The sequence below is a fragment of the Diadema antillarum genome, unplaced genomic scaffold (assembly GCF_040938485.1).
Source record: "Diadema antillarum isolate AM-2024a unplaced genomic scaffold, OU_Dant_1.0 scf00000072, whole genome shotgun sequence".
Taxonomy (NCBI): Eukaryota; Metazoa; Echinodermata; class Echinoidea; order Diadematoida; family Diadematidae; genus Diadema; species Diadema antillarum.
Window position 1 is genome coordinate 1467501 of NW_027270961.1, and position 27041 is coordinate 1494541.

The 27041-nt window shown below is 40.0% G+C and overlaps 1 protein-coding gene across 1 annotated transcript; it reads right to left on the reverse strand.

Moving 5' to 3' along the window:
* Positions 1-180: 180 nt before the first annotated feature.
* LOC139717139 (calcium-activated chloride channel regulator 4-like) lies at positions 181-25318 on the reverse strand. Its single transcript, XM_071628640.1, has 12 exons — positions 24536-25318; positions 10748-10908; positions 9711-9841; positions 8233-8555; positions 7503-7745; positions 6128-6367; positions 5084-5386; positions 4628-4882; positions 3646-3919; positions 3098-3256; positions 1974-2195; positions 181-1219 (listed from the first exon to the last, which is right to left on the reverse strand). Exons 1-12 carry the CDS (start codon positions 24728-24730, stop codon positions 516-518), a joined length of 3210 nt encoding a protein of 1069 aa, XP_071484741.1. The 5' UTR covers positions 24731-25318; the 3' UTR covers positions 181-515.
* Between the last annotated feature and the right edge of the window lie 1723 nt (positions 25319-27041).

Here is a 27041-nt window from a genome sequence, read left to right on the forward strand (position 1 = left end):
ACATTTGTTTAATCAGCAATATATACATTTCAACACAGATAAACTAGCATTTTTTCTTTCATGTAAATAAAATGTTTTGTAATATCAACGTTTTAATTCATCATTTTAGAACCTAAACTACGCCAACCACATATCTATCTGATAGAAGGTTTCAAAATAATATAACGCCATGGTCAAATGTGTAAACGTGATTTAAAATGTAAACTTCAAAATGATAACAGAAGGCAGTTTTAAGTAGACATAAAATTCTTCGCGTCAAGATGGAATTAATAACTCTCTTTGTTGGTATCACTTTTGAATACTCCAGGGAAAATAATCCAGTCTTTATGGGGTAAACATACACCTGCAAACATGCGCTGCATGAAAGCCCAAAGAAACATTAGAAGATCACTTTATTTGACAGTGTCTGACGTCATTGCAAGCTACCCATTACAATATCATCCAACTTGAATGAAAAATTGAATTTCGTACGAATAATGTTTGAAGAGTTTCTGAGTCCCTTTAGGAGGGACTTTTCAAATGTCCTCCAACACTAGAGCATCTGCCACTCTCTTTCCGGCTCTCTTATTTTTCCTCGAACTGTTTTCCGCCAAATTTGTCTGGGACGTTGCTTCATACGGACCCGCCCATTGATTATTTCGATGACGATACCGCTTTATCAAGCCTGCCCCACAGCTGGCGTGTCGGATGATGGTGTAGATGACGATGGCAGTGAGTAAGATTAGGATGGTAAGCACTGCCACAACGATCATGGCAGTCTTGATTCGACCACGTGGTTGAACTTCCTTAGGAGGGGCGCTCTTCTCTGTTGTTGTCATGTTAACATCCGGTTGGGCGGTGCCTGTGTCGGGTCTCGAGGAGAAACCCCAACGCCTCGTCGTGGGTATGCGTTTTGCTCCTCGGCGTGTGGTGACCTCGAAGAGACTGGTGATGGTATCTGAGGTCGGTGGAAGGGTCGGCACTGAGGGCGTCACGACTGTGACCATATTGGAAGGCTCGGCACGATTACCCACCTCGTCCAGGCTGATGAGACGAATGGCGCAAACAGGATTGAAGCAGGAGCGAGGTAGGGCGATGATCATATTCTCAGTGATGTAACTGGTAGCAGGAGCTGTAAGACTGCCCATCACTAACATGCCTCTGGTGACAGGGGCTCCAGACAGAAAGTTTCGGGCAAAGACATTGGCGTTGCTGCTGTATCGGATCTGATAGGAACTTGCTGGAATTAGAGAGAAAAGAAAGTAATTTTGATCACAGTATGATCGACATCTTTTTTTACTCTAACTCGTAAATATATATAAAAACCAACATTCTTTCTCTAATACTTTTCATAAAACCTTCTAACTGTCGCCCAGAAACATTAGATCTAGTTCTGATTTTCACTTCGATTACAGTTGAAATGTCTGAAACGTTAGTGATTTACTGCGTAAAGGTAGTTGTTCATGCTGCTTCTTCAGTGTAAAACTCTATTAAACTATTGATGGATGGACACTTCTTTCATTAATAACAAGTGCCAGACTGCATATAGTTAAGCTTATCCGTTTATCAACTTTGATCTTGATCACTTCAGGACGGACAAAGACAAAAATGTTTATAATTAGATGCAACGGTTAGCTGTTAGCTTTCTGCATCATTATGAAATTATTTGAAAGTGTTTTGACGCAAGAAAATAATCTATAAAAATAATTTTACCATACCCAGAACCGGGGTAGGGGTTGAAGGGGTGAGGGGGAGAGGCTGCCACAATTTTATTTAAAGAAAAAGGAAAAAAAAACACAAGAAAAGCGATGAATTTCCGAGGTTCTTCATATGGAAGGAGGGGGCGGGAGCGTTGCCCCTTGACCAAACCGTAGGAAGTACCCCTTACGCCTCTCTCCCTCTCCCCCAAACTCTCTTCTAATTGTTCTGCTTCCCCTGTGTGGTGTGTGGTATTATTCTCCCCATCAAGACACCATCAGGACATCTCCACTCACCCCGCCCAGAGTCGTAATCGTCTCCCATGGCTTTCCATCGCAGTTTAACCCTCAATGACGTCGAGTTGAACACCACCACCTCGAGGTCATTGACCCGGGCAGGAGGGAATCGATCTCGAGCCAAGAGAGCCGAAACGTCACCCGTCACCTCCACGTGAGCTTCGGGTGGGGCCCGCATGAACGGGCCTACGCTGACCAGCTCTGCCGGCTGCTCTGTCACGTCTGTGAAAATTTGATTTGATTTGACTAGATTTGATTCGATTTATTAACAGAATGCATATAGTACATGCATTATGCACATAATGGTTTGTACATGGAAAAACCATTGACGTCATGACATAAACATTAGGAGTGGATCATCACTGGTTATTCAAAGCCTTCATTAACATTCGTTATCTAGGCAATTTCGTTAACTTTTCGCAGACAATCAACACTACTGGTATAGGAAAGGTGTTAATTTTATGTTCACTTTGATCAATTTCAATTGCATGATCAAGTAACACTTTATACAATACGTGACAGGTTCTAAAAAAATTGTGATCAAAAGAACGCGGAAAATTCTGTGCAAACAGATCACGCTGACGAAGTTCAGAACATTTTCACAATCGCAGCGCATTGTTTGCACCATTTCCTTGAGACTGTTAGATGACAAATAAAATGACAAAACTTTCTATTGGTCCTTTTATTTTGATACATGGTTTCTCTGCTCAACTATCACATCAAAAAACATCATTACTGAAGTGCTTGTAAGCTCTTTGTTAACATATTTTCTCACATTCAAACAGCTTGCTAAGACCACGGAAGACCAAGTAACTCGGGGTCATTTCACTAGACCGACACCTATAATACGAGTCATACAGCCCACGAGTTCGACATTGAAAACAGGTCCATGAGTCATACAGCTCACGAGTCATACAGCCCATGAGTTCGACACTAGGTAAAAACAGCCCATGAATTCGATAGATACAACACGGGGCTTAATGTGTCGGTCTGGTGGGCCTTGTTAGCTTAGTGTCGAACTAACGGGCTGTATGACTCGTGAACTGTATGACTAGTGAGCTGTATGACTCGTGGGCTGTATGACTCGTGGGTGTCGGTCTCGTGACGTGCACTCAGTAACTCACCCCAGTCTGCGGGCATGACTCCACTCATTGCCGAGGTTCCTCGTCTCTTCGTCGTCCGACTGTCTCCTCTAACCTTCATGTCGATCTGATAACTACCCTCCTCAGTAAACTGCGTGAAATACGCAGAGTAAATCCCATCATTCGCCCTGGTATCAGCCCCTGTAGGAGAGGTCGTATTTCAGGTGCCTTCATAAAAGTTACATCTCACATACTGGGCAGCAATTCGTCATAACTTACTTTCAAGTGGCGTTCAAAAACTTTCATTGTCGAGAAACACATGCACGATTTGTATCATGAATATGAATATACTGAATTTTGTTGACATGTTCACGGCAACGCCAATTGCAAAAACCTTTTTTTCCCTTCAAATTAATGATTAAAAAAAAATCCATCTTGACACATATACTAAAAAGCACAATGAGATGCCATACAAACAGATCAACATAATATCCTGACGTGGACAAAAAACATTTCTCCATCATCTAGTATAGCCATGAAGTGAGCTATGTCCATTTACAGACGACCTAGACGCGGACAATTCAACTTACCTATACCTCCATCTCTGAGTGTGATTTCGATGTCGCTACCTCCAGGCCGCTCGACCACAGCCTTGACTGATGCTCCGACTATAGGCATCTCCCCTTGTTTCACCTCGCCGTAGATTATGAACATATTGTTGAATCTGACGTCGATCTCCCGCTGTAGAAGGAGCGGTCGAGCACGGATGGGTGGTTGAGAAGAAGAGGCTGCAGAGAAAACTTGGATATCCACCGTCTGATCAGGTTGCTGCTGACTGTCTATGCTTATGGTCCATACTCCCTTCTGTTCAGATTGAAAAAAAAGTACGGAATTTCATGAAACATAGAGTGATTAATGTTTCCGATTTCTATGATTATGGTCTCATTTACCCAGGGTATCCTCTTCAGGGTTGCCACTGCTCTACCACAGGGCCCTGCCATTATTATTACCCTAGCGTTGCCAGGTACCCATTTATACACCAGGGTCGAGGGGGACACAGTGGGTAAAAACATCTTGTCCAAGGACATAAGCACTTGGCGGGATCCGAACTCGAGTCCTCCGATAGGGAGTCGGGAGTGTATCCACTATGCCACAGCCCTCCCCCTTAGGATTTCACACATTGACGCTCATATCTGCACTAATGACAGAAGTCAAGGGGAAATTGAGGGTTAGATCGTTCCAATCCAAGAATGGGAATACATCTAAAATGCTGTACTGCATCAAAATTATTGCTGATTTCACCGAGGAGGTATACTGGGCTTGGCTATAGTACATCCTTGATTTGACTAAACTTAAAATAAAGTTCACAAAATGTGTTCTCCATTTGGCAGTTTGGTAGTCAGTCAAGGTAATATAGATGTTTAATTCCTGTTGTTCGACGCTTGGATAGTCACAGCTATGTTGATTTTGTTTCATCACACGAATTTCACTTTGACTATATCTCTCCAATTTCCGTTTTTCTTTGAATTGATACAACGAAAAAAAAAAGGGAAAATGTCCAAAGTACTTCACCTTCATCAGATTGTTAATTCTAAAGTCCATTTGCTGATTGGACTCATCCAGGGTAACCCCTGGAGCGCCGGGCGTCACGGGATGCCATCGTCTTAGTGGGCTACGAAGTGAGAATACTGGTCGTGGGTCGTGGTCCCAAGAAAAGCGGAACGTAGTGGATCGTCCGATAGATCCGTCGATAATAAGTGGTGCAGAAACATTGGTGATCGGGAGCGGATTGGGGATTTCGATTTTAAATGACTGAACTATTTGTACCTTGCACATACACACACACACACACACACACACTCACTCCCTTAAAAATATAGAATCTATATCCTATAAAAGCTAATCTGATAAGTTCATCCTATTCAACTCGACAATATTGTTAGTAGAGAAATCATTTGCTGATGACTTCATCTTATTCCTAAGTTGACTGGTAGTATAATGAAGAGAAAAGCCAAATCCAGTCCATACCTGCACGAAACGAGGATTATTTTCCAAATCAGCGAAGACGGGTTCAGCTTGTGGTCCAGCAAATTCTGGGTTCTCGGGTGTTGAAGAAGGCTGGTAGGCATACCACGTCCCAGGCTGCAGGACACCCGATATATTGATGCTGCGGGGGTTCCCTGGAGGACCAAAGTTTACTGCGCGCACAGCCACCCCCTTATCACGCAGCTCTGTGATGCGGCTTGTCGGAGGTACGCCTTGCCACCCGCTCAGTAAAATAATGTCCGATCCAACGCCATTCATTTCCATGTTTGTTCCATTCAGAATAACCTATATGAAATATATGAAATTGAAAATACACAGGTCCTGTTTAATCGACAGCCATTTGTTTAGCTAAAGTTTCTCTGGCTTACATTTTTGGAACATGTTTAGTTGTTCATTTCCTCTCATGATTGCAAAAATGTGAAGGTTGAATTATTCTACTTTCGGCATAATGAGCAAGGTGCTGTTCTCAGTAGGGTTTTATTGACACGTAAAATGGAAACTTATACCCCAAAAATATGTGGATCCAGTGAAAGTGCAAATGATAGAAGAAACATCTGTGAAGTTTGAGAAAATTGGACAATCTGTTCGAATGTTGTAAATTGCCGTCCTCGCTGGATAAGTCAACTCCAACAAATCGGGATTTGGTTGTGGAACAATATTATAAAAACAATATGATGAGAATGACTCAAATTTATCACTTTTATACTGTTTGACGTATCACTGACACATGACAAGCTTATTCCCTCTACTTTTGAAAGAGTTAAATGAAGTTCTCGCTTTTCTTTCGTTTGTTGTTGTTGTTTTTAAAGTCAAATGTGTATGGGGGGGGGGGGTGCAGCCCTCTTCCAGTTCTGCAGCCAGAGAACAAGTATTTAAAATGTCTAAGACCAGTTGGTCCTATAGAAAATGTTGTAAATGGCAACTCCCTCTCCCCCTCGTTATCTACCTCAATCCCCTCCCTTCGAATCTCCCTATTTTCGTCCCTCTCACATACAAGACAAAAGAAAAGAAAAGAAGGAAACTCACCCTGTAGTAGGAATGGCGGAGAGCTGCTCCTGGGTTTACCGCGCTGGTGCTACTTGGTGACGGAAGGTTATCCAGGACGGTGAGAAGTGACTGCTTTCCTTGTGTACTCATCGCCGTAAGGGGCGCCCTCGTTATTGGTTTCGAACGAGAGTAGGTGACGATTCCTATGAGACTGTCTGCTGGTGCGTCATCGACGAACCGTTTGGACATCCTGATGACGTCATTCCAATATTCGTCATCCTAGCAAAAAGGATGCATACAGTCGAAACGATGGTGAGTGGAGAAAATTTCTTGAAATGAGAACTAGAATCTGGTATTAATTCAGAGACACCCATTAATCGACGAACCGTTTGGACATCCTAATGACGTCACTCCAATAGGCGTCATCGTAGACCAAAAAAAAAAGAAAAAAAAAGAAAAAAAAGAAGAAAAAAAAAGATGTACACAGTCTAATTTGTAATACCTTCATACTTTTTTTTTTAATTCCGGATTTGTTATCGATTCCAGAAGACAAATAATTCTCTGTCGATATAGGGAGATAAAAAACTCCTGAACTCGGGTAATTATTTACTCACTGCAGAAAAAAAAAGTTAAGAAAGTGTGAAATCTAATCATATAAGAACTGAGAGTAATAATGAAGCCGACTCTTTACGTAAAGCTGCGTTTATGATATATATATATATATATATATATATATATATATATATATATATAAAGAGGAATACTTTTCTAAACACATTTAGGAAGTGATCTGAAATACTGTACGTTTCTCTGGTTGCCACTAAACATTACTTCCAGTGACTTCAGCTGTACTAGGGACTTGTTATTGTGCTGCTGCTTTGCGCCGTTCGATCAGGAAAGTACAGCGATATGTTTCAAAACGGCTTTGCACTTTATCTCCTTCTTAAAAAGGCGTTTGAAGCTCAAATGAATTTCACAATCACCCTGTTAATAGTCGTTTCAAATCAGAGTATTTAACCACGATCTAAAAGCATGATTGCGTGTAATAACCGCCTGAAAACGCCTCCAACACGTTTGGAATGGTGATCATAACTATTCAAGAAAGTGTCATGGAAGTTATTGGGGCAAACATTATACACAGCACCTTTGCACCACATTAACAAACCACCTACCTTGAAACCATAGAAGACCAGGGAAAGCTTTGACAAAAATGCTGATAATATGTTGCCATAACTTTAAACAGAACAAAAGATTGACTTAATCAATTGAATTATACCAGTAAATACAGAATACAAAAGAAGAATATGCCACCCTGCCGTGCTGTGCTAGAGGTCTAATGTCTTAAACAAATACAGGGAAACAGGATGGGCAGTGATATGACAGGTGGAACTTTGTGGTTACCATGGTTACTCACAGGCATTGAGTTGGATCGATCGATAACGAGCACGGTTCTGTTTTTGTAAAGCATCAGTGTGAATGACGGAGTTGTGTCAACAACTGCCGGTGGGGGCGGATTTCTGTTGTTGAGAAAATCGGGCGACTTCAGCATGATGTCCCATGAACTTTGACCTGCGCACAGCCTGTTCTGCTCAGTCGGTGCTTCAGAGGAATGGAATGAGGCTGGGTCGTTCGGGTCGCTTTGGCAAAACTTTCTGATCTGGAATAAAAGATGATGCCATGTGTGCGAAAGAGTCTTTTATACTAAACAAATTAAGTTCTTGTATAAACACGCACTGGTTCTTTGCTTTTTATCGCCACAAGACATTTCCACAGGACTGCGTATTGCAACAGTTCCGGTTTACAGTTTTACCTTCAAGTAACATATCACTTATCATAATATAAAGAATAGAAGTGTTAAGGGGCAACTTGAACACTTCATAATGTCGGATATCTATGTACAATGATTTTGGATGCCTTATGAAGGATGTCTTTATCAATCAGAACAAGATGTTGAATGGGTGAAATCCCTAAAGCATACTAGTATCCTCCAAGGAAATTGGATACAAATGTAAACAATCGTTTATCAGGATATTAGCTCTTCACGTGCTTCAGTTGTCTTTCATCAAATGCGTTCATGGTGTGGTAAATAATGTCACTGTTGCTAACTGTGTGTTGTAGATTATCAAATGTAAATCACAACTTACGGATGGAATGCTTGTGCTGTACATGATTGAACCGGAAGCGGTTTGACCCTCGATGTTGTTCGGCCGGAAGCGACATGTTGGCGGCGGGATTTTCCCGGCTTCGACGTCACACACCACTTCCGGGTTCTGTTGAGTAACTGCGTCTCCGCGGGTGATGGCGACAGCGAGTGGCGGTAAAGCGACCCCTGAGATTGCGGTAGAGCACTTCGTTCCCTCCAGTTTGCCGCTGCTGGAGATGTAGAATTGAGGACTTCCGGGTCGCGTGGGGTACTCATCGAATAAACCCCAGTTAAGATGGCCCCACTCGTGTACAAGAACCTTGGCTGTGTGCATGTATGTGTGCGGGGGGTAGGGATAATGGCAGGTAAAAGACGAAGATTGGAGAGAGGAAGAACATAGTAAAGGTCAGGGGTACTTTTCGAGGCCAAAACTAAAAATTGATGGCTTGGTTTGTGCACTCGGCTACATGCAGCTCTCGAGAAATTAGTGTATAGTGTAAACAAGCTGAGGTTTAAATTGACATGGATAACTTGTTGCTGCCTTTTCCATAATTATTGTTTATTCAAATAAATAAAGTGGTCTTCTATGAGGTTATATATCATATCATCGCCATGAAAAGTCCATCGCTCATCGGGGGTTGCTTGTTTCTCGATGCTCTTCAAGATATCAGAATGGCAGTGGACAGCGTCTTATTTCTCCCTCCCCACCCTGCCCATTGAAAATAAAGCAAGTTGTTACGTGGTGTACCACTCAGCCAGGCTATTGCTATGCACGCGAGCGGCTTTCGTTACTATGACAACAGACCTATACAACAAGATCCATACGTCACTGACAGAGAAGGGGGTTATGACTACGTGACGTGTCATGGTAGGTCGGACACACGATAAACATGATAAAGGCGAGAGAAAAACTGGGATGTGTTTGTGTATTGAATGTTTATAGCGTGTCATGAGGTGACCATGAAAACGACGAGACATTCGTGCAGTACTAGTATGTGACGTAGTGCTGTGTAGTGAAGCATAAATAGTGTAATCGTATAGTCGCGTGTAGTGTAGTGTAGTGTAGTGTAGTGTAGTGTAGCGTGGTTAATATGCAGTGTAATTGAGTGTGTAGTGCAGTGTATAGTGCTGAGCAGTGCAACTATGTTGAACCAGGGAGGTGGTTTGTCTCACCTCCCTGGTTGAACCAAGGAGCCTCACTTATTATAGATAGGGCCTCATCCATTTCAAGCTCTGCTTATGATGACGGTCCCCTGTATTGATTTCTCCTTTGTTCATGTATAAATACAGTAGGCCTATTCCTTAATATGTTGCTTTGATTAATATGTTATTACAGACTGATGTTGTTATGAAGTTGACATTTTTTTATATCGATTTGTATGTTATACTCTCCTTTTTTGCAGACTCTGTATCACTTTGTTTTCATTTGTTATTGTATTGGGAGAAAGAAAATGCAGAAATAAGCCAAACCAAACTCACCAGGATCGCCCCATCTCCCTGTCTCTCCAGACATGATAAATTCTGGTGTCAGGTGCATGTATTCTCCAGGGCTTCCGCATTGTCCCGGCTGGCGGACGAAGGGTCGTGATGGGACGTCAGCCGATGTAGGTCTATGTCAAGATAAAGAATTGTGCTAGCATGAAAGCGACATGCTCCGCATTACCTTTAGAACAAGGGACCCGGTACCATGCTGATACTATTTTTCATTACATAATTCAAATAAGATGATAAGGTATGATGGCAAGTGCATATAAAACGAAACATCATCTGCTCTAGTGATTGCAAGTGAAAGTTGGAATCGAATTCAAAAGCTATATACGGTTTTCATGAAAATGCAGTTTAGAAAGCTTCATTAAGGGATTTGCTCGTCGAATCTACTTATTTTCGAAGCAAGAAAAAGCATATATCGTTAATGTTAATGTAAGCGTTAAAGGAGATATCCGGTGATATTCAGACTTCGGCATTTGAACAACTATAATTGGTTTTACTGGATACAGAATTTCAGAACTTCTAGTGATTGGAATGAGGAATAGAAAGTTTTCAAAATTCATAGCAAATCACAATGAACACGGATGACGACGTAACAGCTTCACCATTATTATATGAATTTATGAGTGGGGGCTCAAGGAAGCATAACTAAAAAAGAAAGCCTGCATAAATTCTACACAGATGAACTAAGTAAGCACGTGGTATTGTAATGGAATTATACTACCACATTTCTGAAAGATGTGAGTCTCCTATGTCGTCATCCTTGTTGAGTGTGATTCGTTTCGGGTTTTCAGAGGATTCATGGTGTCTGCTCAAGGACCACAATAAGCGCCAGATATAGATGATGTCGATTTAGGCCCTATGCCCTACAATATGAAATGTTGAAAATCGTCTGGACTTTCCAGGGTGTAAACACATGTAAACATGAGACTCCTTTGGAATAACACATTCAGTGCACCTGTATGAAACACTTCATGGGGGAGGTTGGTCGTCATGGGGACGAAATGAGGGAAATGGTGTCATTTTACCTCACGACGATGTTTGCTGCTGGAGAGCGAGCCCCATGAGGAGCGAACTTTAAACCAGGCAGCCGCGGCCAGGATGGGGGGATGAGAATCGACACGTCCCTAAAGAAAGCTCTCTGGTTCGTAGCGTTGAAGAGGAAAGATGACGCCGAAGTAAAAATGTTCTGTGAGGGGTAAAATGGCATACAAGCACGTTATTGCCTCCTACTATCTAAGAAATTTATGAGACGATAGGTTTAAGAGAGGCAGAGACTGGTCTAAAATGGCCCTGGGAGGTCGGCGACTCCCAAATATTCCCTCCCATATAGTCCTCGAGAAGATAAAGAAGGTTTGAAAAGAAAAACAGGAAGAGAGAGATAGAGAGAGAGAGAGAGAGAAAGAGGGACGAGACATTATTAAACCATAGTCAGCATATTACACTTTAAGAGAATTCTTCTGAAATTAAAAAGTTGCTTATTCTATTTTCTTGAAATATTCTTGATGTTCGCTCCTGCTCAGCTGATTTTTACGATGTTAACAAAAATCTCATTTATCCTCCGATCCATTCTCCTTACGATGGTCCTTCGTTTGACCTAAACTGTGATTAAAAAACCAGGGGCGGATCCAGGAACTCCGTAAAGAGGGGGCGCGTTTACAAAATTAAAGGGGGGGGGGGGCGCACGCACCCCATCCCCCATTTTTTCTTTTTATTTCTTTTGTTTCAACAAAAAATAAAGGGGGGGGGGGGGGGGCGTGCGCCGGTTGCCGTCCTCCCTGGATCCGCCACTGAAAAAACAACAAGCAAACAATGAAGTCTAAAGTAGGATGACAACATTGTATAGACGAATTTCTTCTGTAAGTCGTGTCCATATAATTATCAAAGATGCGCATAAAACTTACAAAAAAGTTAGGCTTTGAAAGAAAAGACACCAAGAAGACCTATTCATCTGCAACATCTGATTGTGACAATACGCACTGATTCACATCGATAAGTCTGAAATAATCTGAGGGAACAGGAATGAAAGATTCAGAACGAGTAAATTAATGGGATCTCGTTATTTCAGTACGCTGGAGAAATGCTGGAATAGGGAGAAAAGGAATGTTAATTTCACCAAAATGCTCACTTCCTTTCAAAATCAAAACCTCAATCAGGGACGTGACTTGTACACGGTCATTTTCCATTTATAGAAGCGCATTAACGCGATGAGAGAAAATATAATCACACACAAATATTGTACCATGCAGTGAAATAGATCTAAAAGCTTATACATACGACATTATTTCATTTAAAAAAATTTCACAATTTGAACGCACTTCCTCTAAAATGACTGGATTTTGTCTGCGCCCAAAGATCATTCACCCAAGGCGGCACACTGACAAAATATAATTATAATGTGGCTGACAAACTTCAAACGATGCGACGAATAGTGGTTTGAGAGAGAAAAAAAAATCACAGTCCCCCTAAAATGAGTTACTGTATCCTTTCAAAAGCTCAGCTGAACAGTCACGTTTAACCTGCAAAACTGATTTTACTACTTGGACCAAGCACTCAAGATCAATAAAGAAGTTAAACTCATGGAATTTGTTCCATTAGAAAAAACAACAACAACAAACGCGCAGGAAGCGTATTTTAGAAAATATATTCACAAACAGCAGTACTAAAATGTGTTTTGGAGTGAAAATACGATAATTATGAGGGACCAAAGGGGGGACTTTAATTGCTAATGACAGAGTAAGAAAAGTATGACAAGAGATGGTAACTATAGACTGCCACAAATTCACATAACGAGAAGCTGATTAACAACGCGAACGGGAAACAGGTGTCAGACGACATGTGTTCCGAGACTGGCGGAGAGAGAGATATATACATGTTGGATAGATATAAACCTAGATAGAGAGGGATAGGCTCTTAATGGTCATTATAATTACAGGAAAAAACATGACAAGTGTTTGAGATTCTCGATGGTTATAGATAGTTTGGTATTACACTTTTTGAAAAAGGTTTAGAAAAGGCGAGAGAATGACTGATACGATAACACGATGACGGGTTTGCCTCTCCGTGCTCACGTGCTGTAGGTTATTAAGAACATATAGTAACCGCGAGTAAAGCTACCTTATGATGAGTTGTCCTTGATTAAGATATATTGTATCATCTCTCTTTGAGTTCAGGCTTCATGCAATCTCCTTAAAGGGAAGGCCTATTCGAGCTTCGAGTCGAACTTCATAAAAGTAGACTCAGTCACACAAGAATACAATGCAGGTTTTACCAAAATTACATCAAAATAATGGGGAACACGTAATTTCAAATTTCATGTGCTTCGATGAAACAGTATCATGATTTGTTGCAATATACGCAAGTTGCAAATAAGATCTGGCGACGATCTTGTGGTCTCAGTAATCAATATTTTGACATGAGGCGTAAAATTATTGTAAGTCGATAAGTTAGCATCTGTAGCTCTCCTGTAATAAGAACGTGGTAGGTCATTCCAATTCTAGAATAATTAAAAGTATATACAGTTATGTCTTATATCTTCTTTAGAAATCATCTTAAGGTTAAGGAAATTAGTTTGATGATGGATGTTGCGTAAACCCATCGGAGATTTGGGTGACATGATAACTTAATCTAATCTAAAGAGATTAATGTGACAGGTATCACTACTTTTGATCTACTTCAGTATTACTTCCCGCTTTATTGCTCGTGTGTTTAATTTCATATTCAAGTCAAATTGAACAAGGAATAGAGTTGTTTTCAGAAGCCCAGTTGGGGTCTAGCTTGCATCAAAGGTACATGTACGCTAGCTGCTGGAATCAGATCAAAAAGAAGAGTCTCCCGAGTTCAGATTGTACTTAGGATTTATTTTTGATTTCACCACCACTAAATCGTTGTAGCCTTCATTCATTACGTCATTGATTTTCCTACATTGTTTCTTGCAGTATAGGACCCCTCTTTCTCCCAAAGTTATTGTGGAAATGACAGCGTGAAAGTGTCAAAGCAACATAAGTCAAATTCTAACTAAAAGATCATCTTCGGTCATTAGGAAAATTATTGAGTAATTTGGAGAACGTATCAAATGAATTCGGAAAGATTTCTGTTCCCACTCTACTACTTTATGTAGAGTAATATTTCAATGGGCCTTTCGGAATCGTTATACGGTGAATCAAAAATTTAGGCTCTTATGAGTATACATAGGCCTATATCTTTTAAAAAGCTTAGTCGAAACATATCAGAGTAAATTATACAAGCGCCTCAATCTAGGCTATGCAGGTGGCTTATAGAAGTTACAGGCGATGGCATCTATGGCACGAAATTCGCATCATCAAAGTGCATGAACCTGCCTAACAGACATAATGATATATGTTCCCTTGCCGATCATGTCTTCGAACGTAAAATAGTTCTTCAAGAACTGTCCCCTTTCCCCACTCCTCCAGGGGTTATGTTCACAGTATATAAGGAACATTAACAACAACAACAACAACAACAAAAGTTTTCTGTTGTATAAATCTCGATGTTTTTCTCAGTTTGGGTTTCTGCTAAGATTCATAAGAATAACTGGAGTCCCGTGTGTGAGAAGATCACGACTCATGCACCCAAAAGATCCCAATTTATTTATACATTCATCGTAAAGAGCAGGTTGCTCGCTGAAAGAAGTGTTTCTCCCACATGCCTTCACAAGAAAACTGGCAAATGATTATGACCTTCGCCAGTAGTTCGCCCCAGGCAGCTAGCAATAGCCAGCAAAGGGTATCAACCATGCAGGCACATAGTGCTGTACGAAGAAAAAGAAAAAGAATATTGTAATATTGTTTATGATATTGTCCTGAAGGACCATAATGTTTCTTTTGCCCAGCCCCTTTTTTATTCTTTTTAACATTGTGCCCCCTTTTTTTTTCTTCTCTTTTTTTCTCTCCCTTTTTTACAGTATTATCATGGAATATTGTGATTTCCGATCGTATCTATTTCTGTTATGCAACTGTTATGAAAATAAATAAAGACATAAAAAAGAAAATACGCTTGTGTTTCTTTTTTTTCCGTCTTGAGTACAGTGATTTGAATATGAATACAGTGAGGATGTTGATGGCAACCAAGGACTGGATCTCTTTCATAGGAGACTTCGGAGAAACCACTGTCAGTTTCTGCTAGGAGAACACAAATCATCTCACACGCAATGAGTTGAAGGATAATGGATGAGCGTAACAAAAGAAGATATATGTGTATGAAGCTTTCGGGTCACTCCATGACGTCATTATCACTGCAATAACTCAGAATGTGCTGCACCCCCCCCCCCCCCCATGCACCAATCTTGAACTATTTTCTCACTTTCTTGCACTTCTCTTCATCTTTGCTCTATTACTGAGTATTGCACAAGTCAGTGTTATGAATTGAATTGTTGGCGTGAAATACATAACAATCCATTTACATGTGAATTTCTAGTATTACCTGTGAATTTCTAGTATTTCTAAGAAACCTAGACTAATGTGACTTTTGTAAACACAGACTTTTTGTAAACATACATCCGTCGTTATAGAGCAAGGGTCAGGAGGGCATTCTTCCACTGACGTCAACGCAAAAGTCGCTTTGTTATAGATTTGACAATGTGATCCAAAATGACCTCAGCACAACAAGTGGCAGGTTTTAGACTGTGGAGTGACAAGCATCCCGAGGTGAAGGTGACTCTGCTCTCTATGTTTTTACAAGCATGCTACAAGGCTGATCAACACTCTGCAACGTTTTCTTCAAGTTCATAGTACTTTCTTAGCATAGAGCGTATTCATATAGATACGATACGTGAGGATATAAAGCAATTCATTTATCAATTTATGCAGTTTCATTTAAACAGAGTAGTGTGTGATTTGTTTGATTTATGTGCAACATAACCAACTATCAAAATATAGAGTTTGGACCAGTACATGAGTTAATCACAAATTCACTGTAACTCTATACTTAACGCATTGCTTCTGGAAGCTAGCTGGCATGTCGTGTACAGTTTTGTTAGAAATTACAGCATATTGCAGCCACCCCCCCCCCCCCATCAAGAAAATAAAGAAAGAATGAACGAAAAAGGTAATGACATTATTACGTTTTCAATGGGAATAGTGGAAATTCTCTCAATCACTCGAGCGAAGCACAATGAGTCCGACCAGGGTTCTCTTTCTTGTTCTTATGAGTCTGGGTTCGGGGGGGGGGGGGGGGTAGGGGGTAGGGATCTAAAAGGGAATATTTCTGCCATGATTGAAAATGGAGTATTTCCATCAAGCTACTTGCAAAAATTAGGTCAAATTAAAAGGTTTGTTCAGGGTGTTAATATGGAGAAGAGAGGGAGAGAGAGAGAGCGCGGAGAAATACAATGACATCACACAATCAAACAATAGGCAAGAATTATAAGAGGATAATTTATATAGTTGCTGGTACATGTCAAAAGTACCAGTGAATGTAGCTGTATAGCGAAGATGTTCCACGATTAAAAAAGAAAATCGACATTTTGCGAGATTGGTATCTGTGTGAGGCCCTTATCAGAGACACCAAGGTACTGGCTGTGGCGCCTGTGAGTAACAATAGCAACCTTGATATGGAGCTCAGGGTGAGGAGGCTAGTTCGCAGTCATGTTCCGTAACATGTTTCCAGTTTGGGAGAAAGAGAGAGGCACATCAAGGAATGACACGTGACTCACCCTCCCTCACAATTTAACAAACTTTCTGTTTATCAGCACCCACCACCACCCTTACCCCTTCCTCTCGATTACTCATACTGAGCGACTCTTACCCTACCTTCCCTGGACGGATCTCACTGGAAAGTATGGCTACAGTTATCTTAATAACTTTCAGTCAAAACGGAAATCCTCTGAGACGTGGCCACAGTCAAAGCGTAAACCACGGGAGATGGTGAGTGGCAAAGGACAGAGAACCAGAACTCTGGTCAAAACAACAACAAAGTCTCGATATCATGTAGTCGGGGTTGATTCAGTTCATCTTCTGTAAATCTTATTTTGCTTTCTTGTAGTGTAAATTTGCATACCTCCAACAAAATGCCCTATTTAATTTGCATATCAAAACAAAAGAAATGTAATCATACTATAATTAGTTAAAGAATGCGCTAGAGTATTATATAATCTTTCATATCATACTAGATAGTATTATCTTTGTTATGTTGTAAAGTATTTAAGATGAATGAGTTCGACATGATTCATGTTCACACCATGCTGTGTACCAGCACATAAGTTATTGCAAGCGGAATGTCATGAAAGGCTCCGAGGACTGTTATACACGGGATTTCACCGAATGTTAGTAGCATAATTAGATTATGCTACTCGGTCATCTTGGCTTTGATAAACAAATTCGGCAGAAGTTCTCATAAAGCGGTTGTATTAATGAGGCAGTGATATAACTAGTCATCCGATAAAGCAATATAAAGCAATAATAACCATGACTTTACAAGCATTAGAAATACCTGCAGTGTTTTTTTTATTTAGTTTTTCCGTTGCCTCAGCATCTGATCCATCCATCCATCTTTCTGCCCCACTCACTCTTTTTCTCTGATATCCTTGCGCGATTTTGGCTCTCCGCTAAGGGTTAGTTGACTTACATCCTCGAGTTAGAAGTGAACCCAGTGACATATGAAGCCGGATGCTGCCGTATTCCCACATGCATCGTTGATGACAACCTTGTGGTAAAGGGCTAAGTGTGGAGGTAGAGAGCCTCTATACGATGGGTTCAAGCTCTTTGTCTCCGTAGGTCCTACCCTTGTCTCTTACTCCCCTGACTGACAAACTCACTTTAACAGAGTATTCTGTAATGGATGTCACATTCTGACTGAACGATATACATGTGCAAGCGCAATAGCTTATTTAAGATCATAAGTGAAAATGACGAGACTGACTCGGCTGTGTTAGCTCTAAAAAAGTCGTCTCAGGGTAAAGAAGGCTGAATAGATTCATGAATAGATTTCCAACATCAAAGGGAATATATGATACAATCACTTTATGTAAAGTATCATTGCAAATTTAAAATAAAAACAAAGCAGAAAAGAATAGGATGGTCAAGAACATAATGAGAAATCAAAAAGCAGCAATCTAGACATTATTGTTCATAACATCGCTCACTTTAAAGCATGCATTATTTAGTGATCTGTAGTTATTGATTGTACAGAAATTTGTGTTTCTGGTACTGTTGATAATAATATGTTAATGTATTTATGATTTTGAGGTATGATATGATAATTTGCCTTGTATTTATCGCCATTTCCATTTGTGAGGGCTATCATTAAACAACTGGGTTTGGAACAATGAACTTGACGGATCTGTATATACCAAGGCATTCGAGATATTCGTTACGAAGCTGTCAATTTTTCTTTTTCTCCTCAAATCTTCTTGTGACAGGAATTGGGGCTGTAGGATGTCCAGGTGCTTCTATAAAATCTGTGAGTCATGGCTTGTCATAAAAACATGCAGGTATCGAGAGTTAGAACGTCACAGTAGCCCGACCCTGGTGGAAAGAAGACAGTGTCCCACAGTGTGAAGCACAATGTCAAACACAGCGAGAACACAGGGTGAAATCTCTTCCTATTGTAAGCTTCGAGCTTTTAACATTATGACCACACTGTGAATTCAAAGCGTGAAACAAAACGTTACTATGTTAACAGTCTGCGAAAAACTATAGCACAGTGTGAAACCATCTTCTCATTGTCAGATCACGCAAGTTGACTTTGTGAACACATTGTGAACACACTGTGAGACACTGTGAGACACTGTGAGACACTGTGGGATACTGTGTTCTCTCAAGCAGGGGAGAATGACGGATGGATATCCTGCCTTTTAGTAGGATGAACATATCGTCTGTTGAGAATGAGAAGGGCGTTAAGTTGTCTCGAACACTATGGGTTTTGTGACAACTTAATGCCCTTATCATTCTCAAGCGACGAATATTACGATGTATACAAACCTCCGAAGACCACCTTTTCAAAATATCGTCACATCGCAAAAGGCAAGTTACCAGTCTTGGATGACAGAGTTATAGATTTTAAGCGTAAACGTATAGTATATACGTATACATCTCTTGGAAAACCGTCAACATGCCGTGACGTGAATCTCTTGGAAACCGTCATAAAACCGTGACATTTAAACTCCATTTCAATCAATTTTCTTATACGGGTCCTCATCTTGGAATTCCATGTTAAATGTATCACGACAGTAATTCGACCATCAGGGTGTGGCTGATTGCTTTAATGGTGGCTGTACCCGGTGATCAGGTGCAAATGCGGTCTTAAAAGTCTTAATGTCACGAGGGTGTCATAAATGCCTGGCATCAAATGCCGTGTTAATCACGAAGATCATGCGAATCGTGATTTCAAGTTATCAAGACAAAACACGTACACATTTTTTTTAATACATAGGCCTATCCATCAAGTTCTTCTGCGATTCTCCAATAACGATCGATGATACTCCAATAATGTAGCATAATAACCCTCTCCGATTCCCCCCCCCAAAAAAAAAAAGATTAGATCGAGCATCGTGTTTCTAAACGCATATGAATGAAATTAAACCATTCATGAATTTATAATACAGAACATTCAATCATGTCGTATCATTCTGGAACCACCATCCACACTTATTTTGTAAATTTCTCCCGAGAATGTTCTTTCTCTAATAACGCTTACAAATCCAGGTGATCGATGCTATTGTGATGTCACCACGCTCTTTCCCCGTATGGATGTTCGCACAAGTGACAGTGAAATGAATCTCTGCTGGTATGTTTATTTATTCATACAATTTATAAAATCACAAAGTAATAATGATACAATAAAACTGGGATAGAAAACTGAAGATAAACGGATGGATTGCCCTGCTCAGCTCGGCTTTCATGGTCGTGCTGGTCTTCCCGAGGGGTCCAACTTCAAATGGATAATCACATTTGAAACTCCATACAATGAAATCAACGAAACTAATAAATACATACACACACACACATACGCATGCATAGATAGGCCTACATAGAATAATATCGTACGTACAAAGTGCAATATTGATACATCAGTACGTCAACTATAACAACATTACACAAAGCCCGTTCTAAAATCATCCCTCCGGGCCCATCCCGACTGCAAATATTCCCTCCCCACCCATACCGCCTCCCAATATAACATGATCATCAACATAATAGGGACATTACAACATATCACAAAATAAAATCATAACATTCAACGCAAAACATGATTATTTATTGCATTCGGTGGAGAGGATATTATCTAAGGGAAGAGAATTAAACATGGATACCCCGCGATCATGCGCTTACAATATTCTGTTCTTGGTTTTGACAGCGATAGCTTTCTCTGCATACATGAATATGTCGACTGATGGAAATTATACGATGAATAAACTAATATTTGCGATGACTTCGTGTGAACATCATGACCAATGTTTCCAAACCCTTACAAACGTTTCACATGCATTCAAAAAGTTCCAAGGACCTGGGGAGGTATCCTATTTTAGATCTTAATGATCATAAACAAATGTATAACAGACATTAATCTATGAATGAAATTTGAAGTAATCATGACGACGAGCATGCCTACACTACCGTTTCAAGGAATTCTGTCACGTCCTCTGCTAGACACTGGTTACATTGCTTGCCTTGCTGAAATCTGTCCTGTACATCTCACTTTCGAATTCACCTCTCACATTCGATAATGGCATTTTGCATGAATTTCATCTTTATCAATTCTTATCATGTAATGCGGCAGAATTACTTCGATCAGCTTCTGGTAGCAGACTTGTTTAAAAGACTCTTAATTTCTATTTTGCTTTCTCCTTACAGACCTTCGTATCCTGTATGTTCTAACTTCGCGTCTCTATTAAGTGAAAAAAAAATAGCGAGGTATGACGCATACTCTGTCTCTTTGGGTCGAAAGATGGCCTTTTATTGATTTCTCTGTGCTGGATTAAACAATGGATAAAATGGACGACTAACCTCCTTCGAGGCTCTGTAAGTGCATGACTTTACTTGACGGCTCTCCAAGTCAGAAATAGCCACGCCGGAAGAGAAAATTGTGCAAACCGACGGTTCTCGCCAGGGGTTCCTGACAGGGTAACGGGGCGGGGCTCCCTGCCTACAGTCTCCTGAACACACAGGAGCTATCTTATGTTTCTAATATCTGCTCTGTACAACAAACAGCATATTATACCTAAATTGCAGTTTGGCTTTTTTTTTTATGGCGCCATCAAAGATACATCACTAGTATCGTGATCTGGCATATCTAATATAAATCTCTCTTCGAGAGAAAATCAAATATAGTACAAATTTTCCCCTACAAATACAATAATAATTGCGAAGAAAAGCATGCAGAACGAATAAGAATAACGTCACAGACGGTATCTCGCTAAAATGCTAAAAAACAGATAAAAAATGAATAGATGCTAAAAAATAGATAAAATATGGCTTTGCTGGGTGTATGATATAATAGTGTAGTTGCTAGAGACACTTCTTATAACGGGTGACTCAGTGGTTAAATAATTTTCCCAGTCAGCCTCAATCTGATGTATGCCCGTGAGATCAAAAGAGCTTAGCTCAGGGACAGCTGACGAAAGCTTGTGAACTGCCCGACCAATCAACATGTCTAGTTCAATTCCGATTGTTTTGGACCGTCACCAAATAGAGGGGTTAGCTCTTCTCTGTGATACATCATTTAAGCCTGCTATATTATACCTGACTTGTATATCATTTCGAGTCAAAGAAACATATATGATGATATGAAAACACTAATTATCAATATCAAGACGTCACAAAACAACATACAATGTCACATGGTCATTTTGCCATCTTGATTTCTGATTTCAGGTATATCTTTCTCACGAGTACTAAATTGCACGCATTTAGATGAAGTTTACTGTTCTCTTTCATAAGGAAGGTTTTCCACACAAGATAGCGCACAGGGTTTTGATTCAACGAATTTGCCTCTGTGCAAAACGATCATTCCATCCCCAATTAGTGGGTCTCATTTTTATTTCTGTCACTGGCGTATGACGTTTGTCTATTTTTCATCATCTTTATCAGTGGATAGTTTGATGAATGCTTTCCCTCATGAACAAAGTATGTTGTCTTTAAACTTCATTTTAAGCGGTGACTGTTGTTAACATCCCTTTCGCACTTCCCCATCCAATTTTGTAGATGACGGCAAAGCAGAATGCATCCGAAAGACAACTGAGAATACAGCTGTAAGTCAAACTGTAAGCCAATGTGAGCAAAACAGGTAACTATCAGGTATGGGAGATTAGCTTGACCAGAACAAAGTAACATAATTCCACTGAGTTCTAAGATGTTAGAAGGGGACCTGGAAAAAAAAACTATATCTAGACAAATTATAATATTGGAGAATAAATCACCTATAGCAAGAGAATACATAATTTTGTGTCATCAACATAAAGTATACAATGTCATATCTACACTTCTAGAGAAATAATGCAAAGGAAAAAAAAAAGTATAGTCATAGTTTCCTCTGAGTATGTTGTACTTCGTGATAAGGTCGTTATCAGGCATCCAATCCTGTGTTACCAAGGTTACTTGGGTCCCGATAGAATTGACTGACATTATGTCGTCATCTGTGAGGAAGCCCAAACCTGACACAAGGTACTGAGGGTGACTTATCATTGGCTAACATCTAAGGGAATGGTTCTCGCTGTACAAAATGGACAATAATATCACAACTTGTACTATTCATTGATACTTAGCTAAAACTTCTTTCCAACATCATAATTTTGGAGATCTCTTTGCACATCCGCAGTGATGATTTCAAAATATCAAGCTATATCAGATGCTTGAAGTCTTTAGTTCTCTTCTACATACTTCACAACGACTACGGGGTCAAAATCAAAGATTTCTTGTAATTACCCAATTTGCCTCTTCTAGGGCCTATAGCGCTATATCGGGATGTATGGTTCAAATATTGATACATCTGTGATACCACCTCCCTGGCCTATGATGACCTGAACATGGTAGACCCCTTTTCAGCCTCAACACCTCAACTCAGAATGATGATGCACGATGCACTCAGATTTATTGCAGGTGACTTGACCCGACATTTGTCCTGTTCTTCATCGATGATGACCAGTTTCAAAGACAAAGTGTGTTTTAAAATGGAAAGACTGACAATAAGGACTTTAAAACAGACGCGAGTGACCCTGACCCCTGAAATCGCTGTGGTCTCTTCCTCTGTCATCACAATAAATGACAAATTTCTCCCCTAAGATTTTAATTGGTAAGAGAGAGAGGTTTATTCGGAGAACAGAGTAGTAAATGCTCAAGTTGCTACAAAACTGTCTTCTAAGAATCTGTTCACTTATAATTTCATCATAGTAAAATTCACAAAGGTTCTTTGCATGGTGTGTTCGTGTTTTCAAAGGAAGAACACGAAGAGATAAACAGACAATACAGCACATAATCTCCAAAATAAGATATTAAAAATTGGCCAGATGAATCTTAGAAATGCCGTTTTGAGTTTCTACATAAACACACTCTGTACGAAATATAGCATACAAGTTGAAATTCGTCCTTGTAAGCTCTGTGGAGGTCTAAGAGCTGTACTAACCCATTTTAAATCAACTGGTGACGAGTATCTGAAATCTCTTTCAAACCCTCTGTATTTATAGTACATTGATGTTATTTCAATCCAGGCTCGAAATGTTGGTGTCTGTGTGTGTACAGTGAATGCAATGGATGTTGCCAAGAATTATTATCGCCTATTCATGATGATGCCTAAAATGCATTGCGTGTGGTTTATTGGGTTCGATAATGAAATCTGTCAGACGCTCTTGCCTAGAAAAATTCTATTGTCGATGGTCGTAAAAAAGCAAAACGCCTGCTTTAAACTCGACATTGAGGGGTATAAATCTGTGTCTCATCAAAAAATCTATATGATTACTTTTTTTCTCATGTCACGGGTTCGTATTTGACGGGAGGCAATATTCAATCACACAGAAATGAAACAACAACATGTGGCCTGTATCAAAATAAAGACGTTCCACAATTTTGTTTCTTACAGTACGGCAATCTAAATATTCTGTCGACAAAATCATTCTTTTATCTATTACTGGGGATGTAGTGACCTATCAGGCAAGTAAAGGAGAATTTTTGTCATTACGATGAGCTTTCGATTTTAATTATCATCGAAGCACACAGGACAATAATGAGTTGCAATATCAATTCTATTCATTGACTGTTCTCAGCTGAGCTCAAGTAACAAGACTGATTTTACTCGAAATGAAAATTTGATAAATATTATTTTTTTATTTCATTTCCTGCTTCGAAAACACATGTAAAATAAAGAATTCTTCATCAAAACTACCGCGGGAAGCCCATCGTCAGAAGTCACATTAACTCACAGTTGTGGTCTTTTATGAAACCTTAACTACAGAATCGATTATCTGCTGGAAATAGGCAACACTATCATATGAGACATATCGATATACCTGAGTGATCCGTCATCTGATTGTAACTACGTTGGTGCCTAAAGGGGCACCACAAGCAAGTAACGTACAATGTAGGTCTGGTATGAAAATGAAGACATACTCACATTGATTGAATTCAAATCATCCTGTGTGCTACTGACACAATAAGTGCCAAAACCCTCATCCCAAGCAATCAACAACCACAAAGTAACCGCGGATAATGCGTTTCCCTTCCTCACGCTCTGGGCAGGAGTGCACCTGTGTTAGAACTGCTGCCATCGTAGTTTATCATGTTAATTTCACTATTGAAATCGTCACCGTCTTTCATCAAAGCCATCTTAGTACAAGAGATAAAGTCCATGTATGGAACAAAACTCACCTTGAAAGTGTTAATGAGTGTCTCATTAAACGGCACATGTGGGTCGATAGCTGCCAGAATACCGGAGTAGCCATTGTTGTTCAAACTTATTCCACTTCTTCCCCAGTTTCCGATGGAAATTGGCCCCTGACAACGGACATTTCCCGCCAACAAAAACCCAAGGAGAATCGTCTGGACGAAGCGAAGAGGTGCCATGGCTCCAACACCTGATATTCAAACCTTTATTTGAGTCGATGGTCTCAAACTGACCAGGGCGAGGTACTCGAGAGGTTTTCTTTCACGGTCAACTTGGGCGGAAAACCGGTATGTTTGATTCAAATTGATATCCGATGCCTTAGAGCGATGCCAATACGCTTCAAATTAATCGCTCATATCCAGATGATTAAAAGTCTGCCTGCAATTCCTCTTCGCTGTAATCGTGAATATGGAATTTCATTTCTTAATATCTTTGAGGGTTATATCCAGTATGAATGGGTGTCAAACAGTTAAGGCGTTCATTTCCTGCTCTAATTCGTGCCCTTCACTATTTTTAGAAAATAGAATGTTGGTAATGAGGTTGAGATTTACAAGAACTGCTCTCCAGCGAACTTTCAGCCTCTCTCGAAGAAGGCTTGAGGATTGAATACTTGGCCTAGCAAACAGTCGTCTCCTAATCACACAGTCTCTCCACTCGACCGACTGAAACTTCGCACGATCTGCGATTGGCTGTTTGAGTCACACACCTACATACGCAAAAACTCACCACAGAGTGTCTTTGCTTCTATCTGAGTCTGACATAGCAGTTTCTTCTACGATTGAACATAATTGTAGACCCCAAAACCGACTCTCAGGGCATTCATCGATGAAACAAAGATGATGTTTGAGACAAGTTTAACTCTGTTGATTATGAAAGGCCAGTTGGTTGCAGAGCGTTATAGACTTCGGATCCCCTGCCTCGCGGAGCACATTACGTGACAGCAGCTAGGGTTGTTGCCTTGGAAACAGCCCAGACATGAAAGTCGACCCCTTACTCAGAAAGAGCAGCTGCGCGATGAGTTCGCTGGATGCAAAGTAAAAAAGTCAAGGCATTTACTGAAAGTGATAGTACAAATGTAGTACGGTAGTCTGGGAACGGAATACCCATGATCCGTGTCGCCTGATCACAGATTTGATATCTCAGCTGAGAGGAAGGGGTGGCAACGGTATGACGTCAATTTGCAATTTCTACTGTGGAAATCCCATATTCTGGGTCATATTTAGATCGGCTACGAAATTGTAGGTGACCAAATGTGTAGGCACCCTATTGTTTGTGTCTTTGCCTGTTCTGTAGTGATAGATGTTACGTACCGCATAGGTTCCTATCAGAAACAATTACCTCGATTAGTGATTTCTGATTTCCAAATGTATATTATAGAAACGGTTCCATCTGTCAATGTGCATATAAAAAGAAAAATTACTGAGACTGAAATCAATTATATAATAACAGGAAGTCACAGAGAATCGAAGATGATGATGTTGCAAACACAAACAATAGAAAGTAGAATGCATTTCTTGAGTCCAGTTGAGATTAGAGGTGTGTGTGTGTGTGTTTTAACACAGCACAAAAATAACCTTGATCTGACAGCCCTGTGATGTGGATGCATAACATAACATACTCTCTAAAAAAAATCGAGTGAAAATTTTCACTCTAAAAAGAGTGAATACAAAAAAGAGTGAATTTCGAGTGAAATTGGAGTGAATTTTGAGTGAAAATGCTCATTTTCACTCATTTTGGAGTGACGTCAGGGATCACTCGAAGATTTTAGAGTGATCCCTGACGTCACTCCAAAATGAGTGAAAATGAGAATTTTCACTCAAAATTCACTCCAACTTCACTCGAAATTCACTCTTTTTTGTATTCACTCTTTTTAGAGTGAAAATTTTCAATCGATTATTTTTAGAGAGTACTATAAAAGACAACCTAAAATAGCCTCAAACCTGACTGAAATTTGATAAATGCTATTTCAAAGATATGATTGAATCACTGGTGGGGGAAAAGAACTTTGCAGCAGACTCCCGTTTGCTTTGTTCCATATACTCCCGTTTACGGTTCAACACAGATCTACAGTTAGAAAACAAGACGTGATTCAATCGCTGCGTGATATTTGCTCACTCAAATTACGTTATCCCGCTCACAGCTGAAGTCTGAGAGATATTTGAGAAGTTTAATGATGACATCTTTCTGGCATCATTTTTCCTCTAGACTATGGTTCCCAGTTCTGGCAGTTGCTCCAAAATCTAACAAAAAGCAAGATGTGAACTGAAATTCACTTTTTGCTAAGAAAAAAAAAACTATACCGGCCATCAAAATTCTTGATAAGGAATAACATCTAAATGAGATTTATAGATAAGAATTATAAATATGATATTGCGGAGAAATATTTTGCATCTATCAATGCAGTTGGAAGATGAACATTATGAAGTTTTTAAGATGATATGAAGCATCATAATCCAGGTTATTTTCCCCTCAACTTCTTATGTTAATAAT